We start from the raw sequence: 13,902 nt of genomic DNA, 5'->3' as shown, positions 1-13,902 counted from the left end.
GCGACGGCCGACAGCCACTAGCTGCATCGCCGTATCCTGGTCCTATGAAGGCCAGGAAAAAAAGGCAGGGAGCAGATTGCCGCACTGCGGCACCCCAGGGGCCAGCTTAGGTCCAGCAGGGGAAGGGTCCAGAGGCCCAGTATGGGGGGGTCAGGCACGCAGGAGACCATTGGGTGGGGGGTGGGGGACGTAGGGCTGGAGAAGCCACTCTCTTACCACAGCCGTCTTCACCCTCGGTCCACTCCAGCAGGGTCGCCCCTTCAGCTACTGGCACCGTAGTGGCAGGACGCTGGAAGAGGGACTTGGCGTGCGGGCGACCCTTGCGCTGGCGGGATGCAGGGGAGCTGGGCTGCCCTGGTCCACCTTGCCTTCTGTGGGGGAGGCAGCAGTGCGGATGACCGGCACTGGCGCAGCTCAACCCCGGGAGAAACAGAGAGGTCTAGTGCGACTCTGTTGTCCCTGATGTTCTGGAACAAAAAGAAAAGAAAAAAGTAAAAATCAAAAATTTAAACAAGGAGAAAAGAGCCCTGCAGAGCAGGGAGTGTCTTGCCTCCTTGGACACTAAGCAAAAACTGGCAGTCTCTCTCTCCAGGCTGAGGGTATAGCTGTGGAGGAGGGGCTTAACAGTCTTCACTTAGTGTCACGCCTCCTATGGAGATGAGCTATACCCAAGGTCTTCTGTGTCCCCCAAGGAAACTGGGCGAGAAAAACAAGTTACGTGGTTGTAAGTTGTTGCTGTTCTCTTTCTTTTGTGTCAATAAAAGAGTTTGAAAAAAAAAAAGTTACAAGCTTCCATACTGTATCTAGCTTCCATCTGATGCCAGTGCCGATAGCTGGCATGAGAACTGCCCTCAATCTTCCCAACATATCTGAAGTTAACACTGCTCCGATAATCAGCACCCAGAGCAGGTAACACAGGAGGATACACTGTCAGCTCTGATTGCTGCAGCCCTGCTCCTCTCCCTTTGTCCCTAGCACTAACCAGAGAGTTGGTTTTAGATGGTTTTAGCAATCAGTTGTGATAGCCGATGAGCAGATCGTTTACTTGTGAAATAAATTAGACATGCAAAGCAGGGCATTCGTGGGGGTCAGATCAGAGGACAGTCTCTGTCTAAGGCTACTTTCACACTCGCGTTTGGTGCGTATCAGTCATGGATCTGCACAAACGCATCAGTTCAGATAATACAACTGTATGCATCCGTTCAGAACGGATCCGTTTGTATTATCTTTAACACAGCCGTTTTCCATTGTGCCAGTGAAAACAGATTCGTCCCCATTGACTTATATTGTGTCAGGACGGATCCATTTGACTCAGTTTCGTCAGACGGACGCCAAAACGCTACAAGCAGAGTTTTGGTGTCCGCCTCCAAAGTGTAATTGAAACTGATCGGAGGCAAACTGATGCATTCTGAGCGGATCCTTATCCATTCAGAATGTATTAGGGCAAAACTGATCTGTTTTGGACCGCGTGTGAGATTCATGAACGGATCTCACAAAACGGAAACCAAAACACCAGTGTGAATGTAGCCCAACATATCAGATGCCCCAGTCGCTGTTGTCTGTGGCATTTGAAGGGATAAACTCCCAAGATCAGAGTGACTATTAACTACCTGCGCCCCGTGATGTAATAGTACGTCACTGAGCAGGAACTTGACAGAAATCTGTCTCTAAAGAAAGAACGGAAGAAGTAGAGAATATACATGTCATCTGCTAGGGAAGGAGATTCTATTACTATAAAATTGTTGGCCACGTCTACAAAGAAAGATCTGTAATGAGCCGCGTACATCTCACATTATAAGGACATGTTAATGGCGTACACTTACCTCAAACCGCTCATCTTCACAACGATAAATGTGTTCCTCATACTGAGTCTTTTTAGAACTGACAAAAGTGGAATCTTCTGACCAGGAAGGAAAGGAAACCCAGGTGTCATTTAGGACCTGTGGAGTAAGGCAAGTACAGATTAGCTCATTACAACGGATATCAATATATTGTGTCAAAGCCCAAGTTCAGTGACAAAATAACATTTGATTTCTGTGACAGATATGAGACCCAAGTCACATGATTACCCCTTTCTGTGCCAGTCTACCTTGGAAGCATCTGAATAATTAGATTGAATGGATTTGTCAGGCTTTATTATATAATAAAAACTTGTGCCGTCAGTGTTGCATATAAAGAGGTCACAATGTATAGTCTATTAAAGGGGTTGTCTGAGACTCGGGCTAGCCCTAAAATAAAAAATGTTATACTCTTTCCCCCCTCCCCCAACCTACATTGTCCATTGGAAAGTTACAGCAGAAAATGCCTCTAGAAAAAAAGCTTAAACATTAACTTTTAATTTAGGGCTCCAGTTGAGTTTTGAAATGTCCAATTAATGCTAAAGTATTCTGTCCATGTCTGTACTAAAGATAACCCGCTTTACATAAAGGGTACAAAATAACTATACTGAAACCTACTGTAAATGTGACTAAATTAATTTTTGTAATATACTTTATTACAAAAGTCACCTAAAGTTCAGGTGCCTATTGTGCTTTAGAATTCACACTCTATACATTGCTGTCTATGGAGTATGGATTCACTGAGGCTGTGCTGAGCGTCGTACAGGCAGGAAAATCACTCCTCCCGTCTGTACCGGCATAGCTGGAGTTTCATTGCACATGGCTGCCTAAGGCCTATTGCACACGGCCGTTTTTTTTTTCCGTTTACTGGCCGTTTTTTGGCGTTCCGTATACGGTCCGTATACGGAACCATTCATTTCAATGGTTCCGCAAAAAAAACGGAATGTACTCCGTATGCATTCCGTTTCCGTATTTCCGTTTTTCCGTTCCGTTTTAACATAGAACATGTCCTATTATTGCCCGCAAATCACAGTCCATGGCTCCATTCAAGTCAATGGATCCGCAAAAAAAACGGAACACATACGGAAATGCATCCGTATGTCTTCCGTTTCCGTTCCGTTTTTTCCTGAACCATCTATTGAAAATGTTATGCCCAGCCCAATTTTATCTATGTAATTACTGTATACTGTATATGCCATACGGAAAAACGGAACGGAAAAACGGAACAGAAACGGAAACACAACGGAAACAAAAAACGGAACAACGGATCCATGAAAAACGGACCGCAAAACACTGAAAAAGCCATACGGTCGTGTGCAATAGGCCTAAAGCACAACAAGCACCTGAACTTTAGATGACTATTTCACTAAGAAAAGTAAAAAAATAAATAAAGTTTATTACAAAAACTCATTTGGTCACATTTAGAGAAGGATTTAATAAAAGTTAATTTGTAAGTTTAGGTACACTTTTTATCACGCCCCCTTCCGGCTTCTCCGGACCACGGTGCGTGCGCTCCAGGTGACGCGGAGACGTGCTGACGTCATGTGATGCGGCGCCTAGACGGGAAAGTAAGGGACGGCCAGTATACATTTAAGTCACCGACTCAACGCGGCCCACAGGTAACGCTATAAACAATATTCCTAAGCCGGGGCACTGCAACCAGATAGTGTCCCCACTTCGTGATGAGGCCAGGGTTGTTATACGTACGCTGCCATCCCCGATACAGGTTAGGGATCCTGACCATGTCCCTCCTGTAAGTCTCTGTGCTGGGCCACTTATATCTCCCCTTCGCTTTTTTCATCAGGGATTTGTGGCATTTGCTATTATACGCATGTTTTGCAATGTTCCCAGCACTGCAGCCCTATGCAATGCTTACTTTTGTATAGGATATTTCAGCTCGTGTCCCCTGATAAATCTGGGGCGAAATTTTGATGAAACGCGTTGGCAACTTTTCTCTTGTACACATTTTGTATTTTTCTTTTTTTGTTTTCTGCACATTTTTTGTGCGTTGTATTTCTTTGATTTTTTTGTGGCACTCCCCTACAGCATAATAGATCTTTGAAAAGTGGTAGGGCTGTATGGGGCCTTTATGTAGGGAAAGTTTCCGGACGGGGCCGCTCTTTTCAGGGCGATGACTCCGTATTAGAAGGTCATTAGGGACTGACATACTAAGATCGGCATAGGTTTAAAAAAAAAAAAAAAAAAAAAAACACATGTCTACAGTATCTGCAGCCTGTCCCTGAGCTACGCCCGTATTCTGCCAAATCCATGGACTGATGCAACAGTATACGATAAAGAGTGTCCATGGCATCAACAGGACAGAGCCACTGCATAACTATCCTGATCTAAAGCCACTCTATACATACTACCCAGGGTCGTTTGTTTAATGTACTTGTGGTCTGTTTCTGGTCCATGTGGCCTTTTTTATTTAGAACTGGGGGGTTTGATTTTTCAGGGGATCGTGTATTTCATTCCCCATTACTTTTACTACCAGTATATTAAAAGTTAAGTTTTACTAGTCACTACTGCTCCCTCTCAATTTGCATGCTTCCTTTTATTGCGGTAGACCGTCGGAGGTACAAATGTTACCCCCTCAGATGGGCATATTTTGCAGTTTTGTAAACACTTTAAAGAAGATAACGGAAGTCTGTTGGCCTGTGACAGAGGATAGAACATTAATCACTGCTTTTGCAATTAACCGGCTAAATCAAAGTTAGAGGTCCATGAGTGCACCTTTTTACCTCTTTGCAAAGCGGGGTTCGTCCTGTGCATTTGGGCTGCTGGAAGCTTTTGGGTAGTGCTCTGTAGCTGGAGCCCAAGCGTTTACATGAAGCATAATCAATTTCCATGGCAATGCCTTCTGTACTCCTTTCTTTTGGGAAGCTTTCCATATGTGAGGACTCCTTGTAACCCAGAAAGTTCTTGAACCAGGTGAACAGCTCAGGAAACTTGCTGTTTATAAAGTGAATAAAAAAAAAAGAGGTTAGAGGATTCAGGACAAGCTTGTTGTCGGTCAATAAAAACATCTTGGTATTAAACCATGGCCACCATTTTAACCTTTTAGGGTTGTTGCACACGAGCGAGTCCATTGCAGGAATCTCGCTCCATGTGAGAGGGCGACCCTCCATTCTGGACTTGCAGGAGCGCAGGACATTATCATCATGATTTATAATACTATGTGCCTCTGCTTGACCTTACTTCTACAGGATCATACTGACAGCTTTATGTCAGTATGATCCTGTAGAAGTAAGGTCAAGCAGAGACACACAGCATTATAAATCAGGATAATGCTGTGTGCTCCTGCAAGTCCAGAATGGAGGATCACGCTCACATATGGAGTGTGATTGCTGCAATGGGCTCGCACTTCAAATGTAAAACTATTTGAGAAATTTCTAGCAATGCCTTGGAAGTAAGCCACTCACGCAAGAAAAGGGGACACCAACTGTACTAGTTCCGATCGAGAGATGACTTCCTGATTAAAGATGACCAGACATCGTAAGAAGTTGTCATATGCCTCCGTACTTCTCAGAGCTTTACGGACCTATGAAAGGCATGAAAAAAAAAAGAAAAAGAATGACGATCATAATCCTCACCACCACTGTCCTCTGCTCTTTCCACTGTGTGCAATGTATAACTACTGAAAAAATTCAATGACAGGTTCCATGTGTTACTGTACATGTTTAACAGAAAGAAGTAACTTAATAGTCATAGTCACCTTATCAAAGAATTGAGACTCTGCCCCTGCTCCATGTTTGTTTGCATCAGTCAAGGACTGGTCCTTTGGAATAAGTATTTTCGGTTTCTTCTATTAAAAGAGAATAAAGTTAGCGAGAAACAACGAGGGCACAATTTAAATACGGATCTTAAATGGTAAGTGATTTTTCACTTATTAAAAGACATTTAAGCCTCTTGAAAACTAACGATGTTACACAAATACAATGCACAATGTTTCAGGTTTATTAATCAATCGAATGGTTTTTCCTCATCTGAATATGCTTTACACTCACCTTAACAGGAGGAGTGACGCCGGGTCCTGAATGTCGACGTATCTGGCAACCATTTTGGCTGGGCCTCTGTTGTTTATTGTTCATCTGAGGTTTTTTCACAGTGCCGCCGTGGTCATTCCTCACAGACTCAACCTTTTCTGCTGTGGTTTTGCTCAAAAGCTAAAAGACACAAAAAATTCCAGGTAAGACTAGAAAGGTTCCTGAAAAATCATGATGTTTCGCGACAAAGTGCCAGAGGAGATCTTCTCTTAGCCAGGCTTTAGCATAAAAAAATAAAAATAAAAAACTGCTTTTCTAACAACATACAAATGAAGCAGGCAACCTGCAAATATTACACCAACTCCTCACAAGGATCTGATAACTTACCACTGAGCTATTGGCATCGGGCAGGAACTGTCCAAATTCTGACAAAAGATCTTCCTGGTTCTTGAAAAGTCGTGCAACCTGGGCATAGACCTCTTGCTCGGTCAGAGCAGGGGTGTAGTTCCCCCCTGCTTCCTTGGCATTACGCTGTTCCTTCTATGAAGAGAAGAAGCATTTACATATTGCAGGTAGAATGGAGCCAACACAAATAGTATACCTTTAAGATATCAATGCATATGGCCATCATTGCTATTAAAGCAATTTTGTAAAATATCGGGGGGGGGGGGGGGGGGAATAAAATTATACTGCTCTTGTGCAGAACTATGCTCAACAGCAAACCCTATGAAGTGGAATCCTGTAGCCGTAAACCAGGGGTCCCTGCTCAACCTGCGTCCCTCCAGCTGTTGCAAAACTACAACTCCCACTATGCCCTGCTGTAGTTTGATAGCTGTAGGTTGTCCGGTCATGCTGGGAGTTGTAGTTTTGCAACAGCTGGAGGGCCGCAGGTTGAGCATCATTGCCCTAAACTATTTCACTTATCCCTTACTTCTTGCTGAAGGCCTCTTTACGCTGACAGATGAAGCTGAAGATTGTCGAGAAGGAAGTGTTCCTCCCTGACAAACCCTTGCTCGTCAATGGAGGAGAAAGTTTCATTTGCATGCAGCGATCTCCTCCACAGTATGGGAAAAATCAATCGCTGATGCCACCGCCCGTCCCGATACAGCATTATTTTTTGCTGGCAGAAGGGTGCCGATTACATGGCACGATCTGCTGACGGCAGATGATTTAGGTGTCTGCACCAACAATCCTATTACCTTGCATTTTTTTTTTCGTTCATCAGGTAATTGGTGGCACCTTTACACTGGCAGACAGTGATGGCCAGTTCACAGTGTTCGCCCGCGAACACATGCAATCTGCCATCTTAACTGACAAGTCCAGCGAGGCACAGGTAAGTCCTTACCTGTGCACGAGCCGGTCTGAAATGACATTGTGTCTCCGGGAGCAGGCTCCCAGAGACCGCATTTCATTTCAGACCGGCTCACGCACAGACACAGGTAAGGACTTACCTGTGCCTCGCCGGACTTGTCAGTTAAGATGGTAGATCGCATGTGTTCGCTGGCGAACACTGCGAACTGGCCATCACTGCTTGCAGATCATCACTAACGAGCAATAATCTGCTAACATCAGGCACTGTAAAAGGCCTTTACCTACTAAGGCAGGCATCCTCAAACTGCGGACCTCCAGCTGTTGTAAAACTGCAACTCCCACAATGCCCTGCTGTAGGCTGTTCAGGCATGCTGGGAGTTGTAGTTTTGCAACAGCTGGAGGGCCGCAGGTTGAGGATGCCTTTACTAAGGGGACATATAGAAGAAAAGATGGCTCGGGGTTCAGACTACAGAGTTTGTCAGGGGCTTCAGACTTCATGCATGGAAGCAATGAAAGGTAGACATATACCTAGCATAATGTATAAGCAGAATCTTTTACATAGACAACACACTTAGGTCTTATTCTCAATGTACTGAAATACAGAATAGAACAAGGACAGCCTTATCCATGTTGACATTTTAGGCTCTATGTTGTGTCTTTTAGCCAGTGTTATCAGCTTAATAATAAAAAAAAAAAGAAGATTCATTTATGGGCTATAACAATTCCCCATTTTTCCCCCTCACAGGCACTACCGACTACCACTACAGTAATAAGGGACAACTATGTACTTTAGAACATGCTGCCCAATACATCTGTGTTCTGAGCTTTTCAGATATAACAGTGAAATGCAACCTTTTTAGACATAATTTCAGCAAGCAGATGAGCATCTGATCAGGAATATACACTTTCAGCACTAACGAAAGACATAATTACAAGCTATAGTATTCAGGCATAAAATAAAAATAAAAAACAGATTACAAATTATGACGAAGTCACCAAGTATTACTGAAGGAAGATTTGGGAGACCACATTAGGTTTTTGGCTTGGCCATGGGTGTCCGATTTGCCAGTAACCAGAATGTGTTGGAGAAGGGGACCAAACCTCTGCTTTGATATCATCTCTCCAGGGGACAGAGGCAGCTGCTGTACCTCTGATGTTTTATGCGTCTCTTCCACATAATACTTAAAGGGACACGGACAGGCCCAATAATCATATTTAGGTAGATATATATATATATATATACATACACACACACACACACACAGTACAGTTCTTCTAAAGTGTATTAAAATCGTATAAGTATCCCCCCTGTCCACCTTATAAATACAGTGAACTGAAGTTTTATAACCTGGGTGAAGCGTCTTCATTCTGCCCAAGGGGCGGCGTTTTATCTCCACTTGCGCCCAGCCAGCCGCCCCCAACTGCCGTTTTGAAGCGCCGCCCAGCTCATCAATATTCACTTCGCTGGGCGGCTACTATTGTCCCCGACTGCACAAGATCCGGCGCATGCCCAATACAACCCTACGGGCATTGGCCTCTAGCATTAACCCATTCTGAGGTGTAAGAGAGCAGCGCTCTGAAGCGCTGCTCTGAACAGTGCCCGGCGCATGCGCATACCGAAGAGGCTGAAGCGGCCTCGAAGATGCTGACTGAACGCAGGCGCGATGTGAGCCCGGCCAGTGAGGGTGCCGGGCGCATGCGCTGAAGATAAGATGGAGGCCGATGCCCATAGGATTGTATTGGGCATGCGCCGGATCTTGTGCAGTCGGGGACAATAGTAGCCGCCCAGCGAAGTGAATATTGATGAGCTGGGCGGCGCTTCAAAACGGCAGTTGGGGGCGGCTGGCTGGGCGCAAGTGGAGATGAAACGCCGCCCCTTGGGCAGAATGAAGACGCTTCACCCAGGTTATAAAACTTCAGTTTAATGTATTTATAAGGTGGACAGGGGGGATACTTATACGATTTTAATACACTTTAGAAGACCTGTACTGTCATATATATACCTAAATATGATTATTGGGCCTGTCCGTGTCCCTTTAAGAGAAAAATGAAACTGCGCAGTCTAACCTGGTATGTGTGCAGGATCTCAAGGAAGGCTTTGTATATGTCAGGCTGGCCCTGGAAGCGGTTCTTTATTTTGTTCACGTAATTGATGGCATGGTTGAACTCCACTGGCTGGTTATTTTGCATGGTTGGAGTAGCTGCAGTAGCCGTTGGTGTGGCATGTGCCAACGGCCCAGGTGTGTGTGGCTGTGCTGGTGGAGAACGAGGGGATGGGTACTGAATTGGTGTGCTCTGCTGATTTGTTGGTGTATGCGCCTGCGATGGCACCGGCTGAAAAAAAAAATAAAGAATTTAAATAAAAATTAATATTAAATATCACACGCAGAGCATGCAAAATAATGGCAGAATTAACAGAAATGTTAACATAATTTAGCGTTTGAATTCTGCCATCTTGAACCACAGGCTGTAAACATGGTCACTGCCAAGGACTTATGGTAAGTAATAAGACATATATAATCTTCAGAGAACCAAATGAAAAGTGTTACTTCCTGATTCTGTGCGTGTAAAGGATAGATAAAGCTGCAAGGGAAGAAGATAGATGACAGCTTTTTACAGCCATCTTTCCCCTGTACAGCTGTCAGATCTTTTCTTCATGCCGTCACCCCTTTTTTCTGTTTGTGCTCGACTGTAATACCTACTGTAGGTAATGGCGGTGGTGTATCCTTTACCCTTGTAAAGGAGTAAGAGCACGAAGACATAGCTGTAAGAGACATGTAGGAACCGCTGCACACCTTGAGCTCTGCTCGTTTCAGACTTAACCACCAACACGAATTCTTATGCCTTTTTTTTTTTTTAAATGCTATGCTTTAGATGCTAAACTAGGTGACGGCAGCAATGATTGTAAAGTGCTAGGTTTCATTTTTAGTAAAAGGCATCTACTTTCATAAAATGTATGATCGTTTAAAATGATTTTTCTGTATTTCATATGTTTCAGTTATACTGGTGCAAAGTGTGTAAATTGCCCTGCAAGTGAAAGGTTTCATGGTTTTTAAAAAACACAGCAACATTTATTTTTTCAAATGTAAATAATGTAAACTATTGAGACATCATAGAGAAGGGTCAGAAATTCTGATCAGAGGGTTGTTTAGGCACTTATGGGGGTCATTTATCAAACTGGTGTAAAGTAGAACTGGCTTAGTTGCCCACAGCAACCAATCAGATTATGCCTTTCATTTTGGACAGCTCCTTTGGAAAATGAAAAGTGAATTGTGATCGGTTGCTGTGGGCAACTAAGCCAGTTCTACTTTACACCAGTTTGATTAATGACCCCGTTAATCTCCCCAAGATCAGAGGTCAGTTGAAGTGACCTTGAATCTTTAGGACAGGGATGTCAAATTCATGGCCCTCCAGCTGTTGCAAAACTACAACTCCCAGCATGCCCCGATAGCTGCAGGCATCTAAGCATGACGGAAGTTGAAGTTTGACATATGTGCTCATGCTACACAGAATCATTTTTGTTGTAGACTTTAGCGCAGCATAGCCCTAGCCATAATGCAAACAATCTCATATGAGGAACTTTTAAAAGGGGTCAATCGATACATAAATTTGTAAAAAGCCAATAAACAGTAATGTTATACAATGTTTACAATGACATGTGGTACCCCAGACTTTGAAGATGAAGGTCCCTGGTATCAGTGGTCATGCTTCCATGGCTGTTCCTGGCCTACTTCACTACATACCAGACCCTACTCTTTGTATAGGCACACAAGTCGAATTACCATTCAGCGCTTGTGCAGTGGAGGAAGCAGTCATGTGAACAAGTTAGGATTTCAGATTGCTGTGTTAACATGGTAAAATTTCAAGGTAGCCCGGGGCCTTCAACGTCAAGTTGGGGTACAGTACACAATTAGAGATGAGTGAACTTCTGTTTTAAGTTCGGCGTCTAAAGTTCGGGTTTGGATTAGCGGAGAATCCCGATCTGGAACCGGATATGGATTCCGACTTCCGTTGTGGTCCGTGGTAGCGGAATCAATAATGGCCGATTATTGATTCCGCTACCACGGACCACAACGGAAGTCGGAATCCATATCCGGTTCCAGATCGGGATTCTCCGCTAATCCAAACCCGAACTTTAGACGCCGAACTTAAAACAGAAGTTCGCTCATCTCTATACACAATCACATGTATAAATCATTACAGTTTATGGGCTTTTTACAATTTTAGACAGACAGGTCAGCCACTCTAATCATACTACTAATAAGGTCACTCCACACTCCAATGACAACATATGACACTTACTTTACTAACTTTTGCTGGGGCTGGTGGAGGCGTTGGGTGTACTGGAGGAGGGGCAGTCTGCGTGGACGGCTGTGAAGGTGGAGGAACCTGTGGGACAGGGGGCTGAAGACCATGGGTTGTGATCTGGTGGACCTGTCCCGGTGTTGTGACATTTACCAAGTCATTTGTTTGCACCTCTATTTTATACCCCGGGGGTAAAAATGTGTTAAAACCCATTATAAGGTCCGGATGGCCTTTGAAAAGCTGGGAAACCCGACTGATGACCCCTGGAGTGTCAATACTGGAAAAGATGAAAAACAAAATATAATTTAACTTTAAGATTTTTGACAAATGTGTTTTAATTTATGTATTTATTAAAAAGAAAAAACTGAGGTCAAGCCTGGTCCAGTATAGACTGGAGACGTCTCACCACGGATTTACTGTTTTATATGGTACTTCTAAAGTCAGAAGCTCAGATTTTGGCTTAAATGCCAAAGAGCCTCAACTATTCAGTCTGCATTCTATTAAGCAGAAGAAGAAACATGTATAAAAGCAGGCATAAACGGGGATGTCTCACTTCAACAAATGGCATTATCACTTAGACAAAGTTAATAAAAGGCACTTGATTGTCCATATTGCCTCCTTTGCTGGCTGGATTCATTTTTCCATCACATTATACACGGCTCATATCCAGGGATTATGACCACCCTACAATCCAGCAGCAGTGGAAGTGTTTGCACACTATAGGAAGAGGATGGCCCCTCTAGTGACCAGCAACTTTTCCTATAGTGTGCAAGTACAACCACCACAACTGGATTGCAGGGTAGTCGTAACCCCCTGAAATGAGCATTGCATAATGTGATGGAAAAATGAATCCTGCCAGTAAAGGAGGCAATATGGACAATCACAACGCATTAGGAAGTGCCTTGTAGGACAACCCCTTTACCTACCAAAAATGTTGCTGCTGTGTTGTGATCCATTTTTTTTTTTAAAACTCGCTTTATTGAATAACAAGCAAGGTATGCAATAGATCATTCAGAAAATAATTCAGTTACATATCTGATAATACAGAATAAAATTCTTCAGATTATGACAAGAGCATAGACATATCAAAATATATAATATGCCAATAAACATCCATATCAACAGTCTTACATTGTGTTGTGACTCCTTTAAATAAGCACCTTCCCATATTCATTAAAACTATGCGGTAAGCTATACAGGGTTACTAAACCATAGAGTGTAAGTGGGCCGTCGTAGCAGTTAGTGGAGAAGCACACCACGGACCCCATATCTTTTGAAATTTCTCAGGGCATCCCCTGCGGGAATAGATAATCCTCTCATAGGGAATACCATTATTGACGAGGACTTTCCATTGGCCAACCGTAGGAGGCCTGTCCGCTATCCATCTGAGGGCAATAGCTTTCCTGGCTAGGAAAAGGGCCTCCCAGATGAAAGTGAGTGTGTAGTGTAAACGCAGATCTTCTTCTAGAATCCCCAGAAGACAAGCTTTGGGGCAAACCTCTAAAGTATCCAGGATCAAGGTGGATATGACATCAACTACAGCTCTCCAGTATGGTCGAATGTAACTACAGTCCCACATTAGATGCCAAAACTCTGCATTCAACTGTGCACATCTATTACATCCCGCATGGGGCCTTCTAGAAAAGTCTAGTCGGGGTGAGATAACATCTATGTAATATAAAAAGTTGTATCAGTCTATTAGTGAGGGATGGTGATACACCTACCGGAGCTTCCAGGGCCTCGCTCCATTCTACATCCGATAAAGTAGGTATATTCCCTCTCCATTTACCCTCCGCACCCAATGGGGATGCTGAGATTTTAAGATTGAGCAGGTGTGTATAAAGGGTAGATATCAATCCCCTCGGCCCCTGGGTGTTGTGATCCATTTACCTCTGAGATTTGAACTCCTTCATAATGTCAAGGAAATCATTGTAAACCTGGGGCTGGCTGCCAAACTGCAGTTTAACTTGATCCAGGTAAGAAAGTGCATCTTCCACCTGAAAGAAAATGACATTTGATCTTTTTTTAACTATACTCTTTCAGTGCAACTATCCATCGTATCCAAATTCAGCCAATGAAGGCCACAAAGTGAAGATACCATCTTTAATTCACATACCTTTAGCCTCTGGAACTGCTGACCCTGGGCAGGTGCAGCCGGAGGGGTTGAATGAGGATGACTTTGTACCCCAGGACCTCCATGGCCAGGCACAGGGTTGCTGTGATGATGAGCACCATGTACGGCTGCCAGAGGTGTTTGTCCATGGCTGCCAGAACTCTGAGGCACTGTTGAAACCTGGAAGAAAATTTAAATCAACAATTCAAATAGATAACAAACAAAAAAAATAAAATTATATATTAATAATAATAATAATAATAATAATAATAAGGTTGCCTCAGTTATTACCAGATATAATGGAAGCTTTAGTGTAAGAATAGTGGTAAGAGCTTCTGGTTATGACTTC

General features: G+C 43.6%; 1 protein-coding gene across 1 annotated transcript in view; it reads right to left on the bottom strand.

Annotated features, from left to right (window-relative positions):
• The window catches only part of SIN3A (SIN3 transcription regulator family member A), an 85,597-nt gene that overhangs the window by 53,285 nt on the left and 18,410 nt on the right, over positions 1–13,902 (bottom strand). Inside the window, 10 exon segments of the mRNA XM_044279859.1 lie at positions 1,824–1,940; positions 4,580–4,790; positions 5,261–5,379; positions 5,554–5,643; positions 5,846–6,004; positions 6,212–6,364; positions 9,203–9,469; positions 11,438–11,717; positions 13,331–13,437; positions 13,557–13,733. Coding sequence (XP_044135794.1) covers positions 1,824–1,940; positions 4,580–4,790; positions 5,261–5,379; positions 5,554–5,643; positions 5,846–6,004; positions 6,212–6,364; positions 9,203–9,469; positions 11,438–11,717; positions 13,331–13,437; positions 13,557–13,733 — 1,680 coding nt within the window.

Source organism: Bufo gargarizans, chromosome 2 (assembly GCF_014858855.1).
Source record: "Bufo gargarizans isolate SCDJY-AF-19 chromosome 2, ASM1485885v1, whole genome shotgun sequence".
Lineage (NCBI taxonomy): Eukaryota > Metazoa > Chordata > Amphibia > Anura > Bufonidae > Bufo > Bufo gargarizans.
This window is presented reverse-complemented; position numbering and strand designations above follow the sequence as displayed.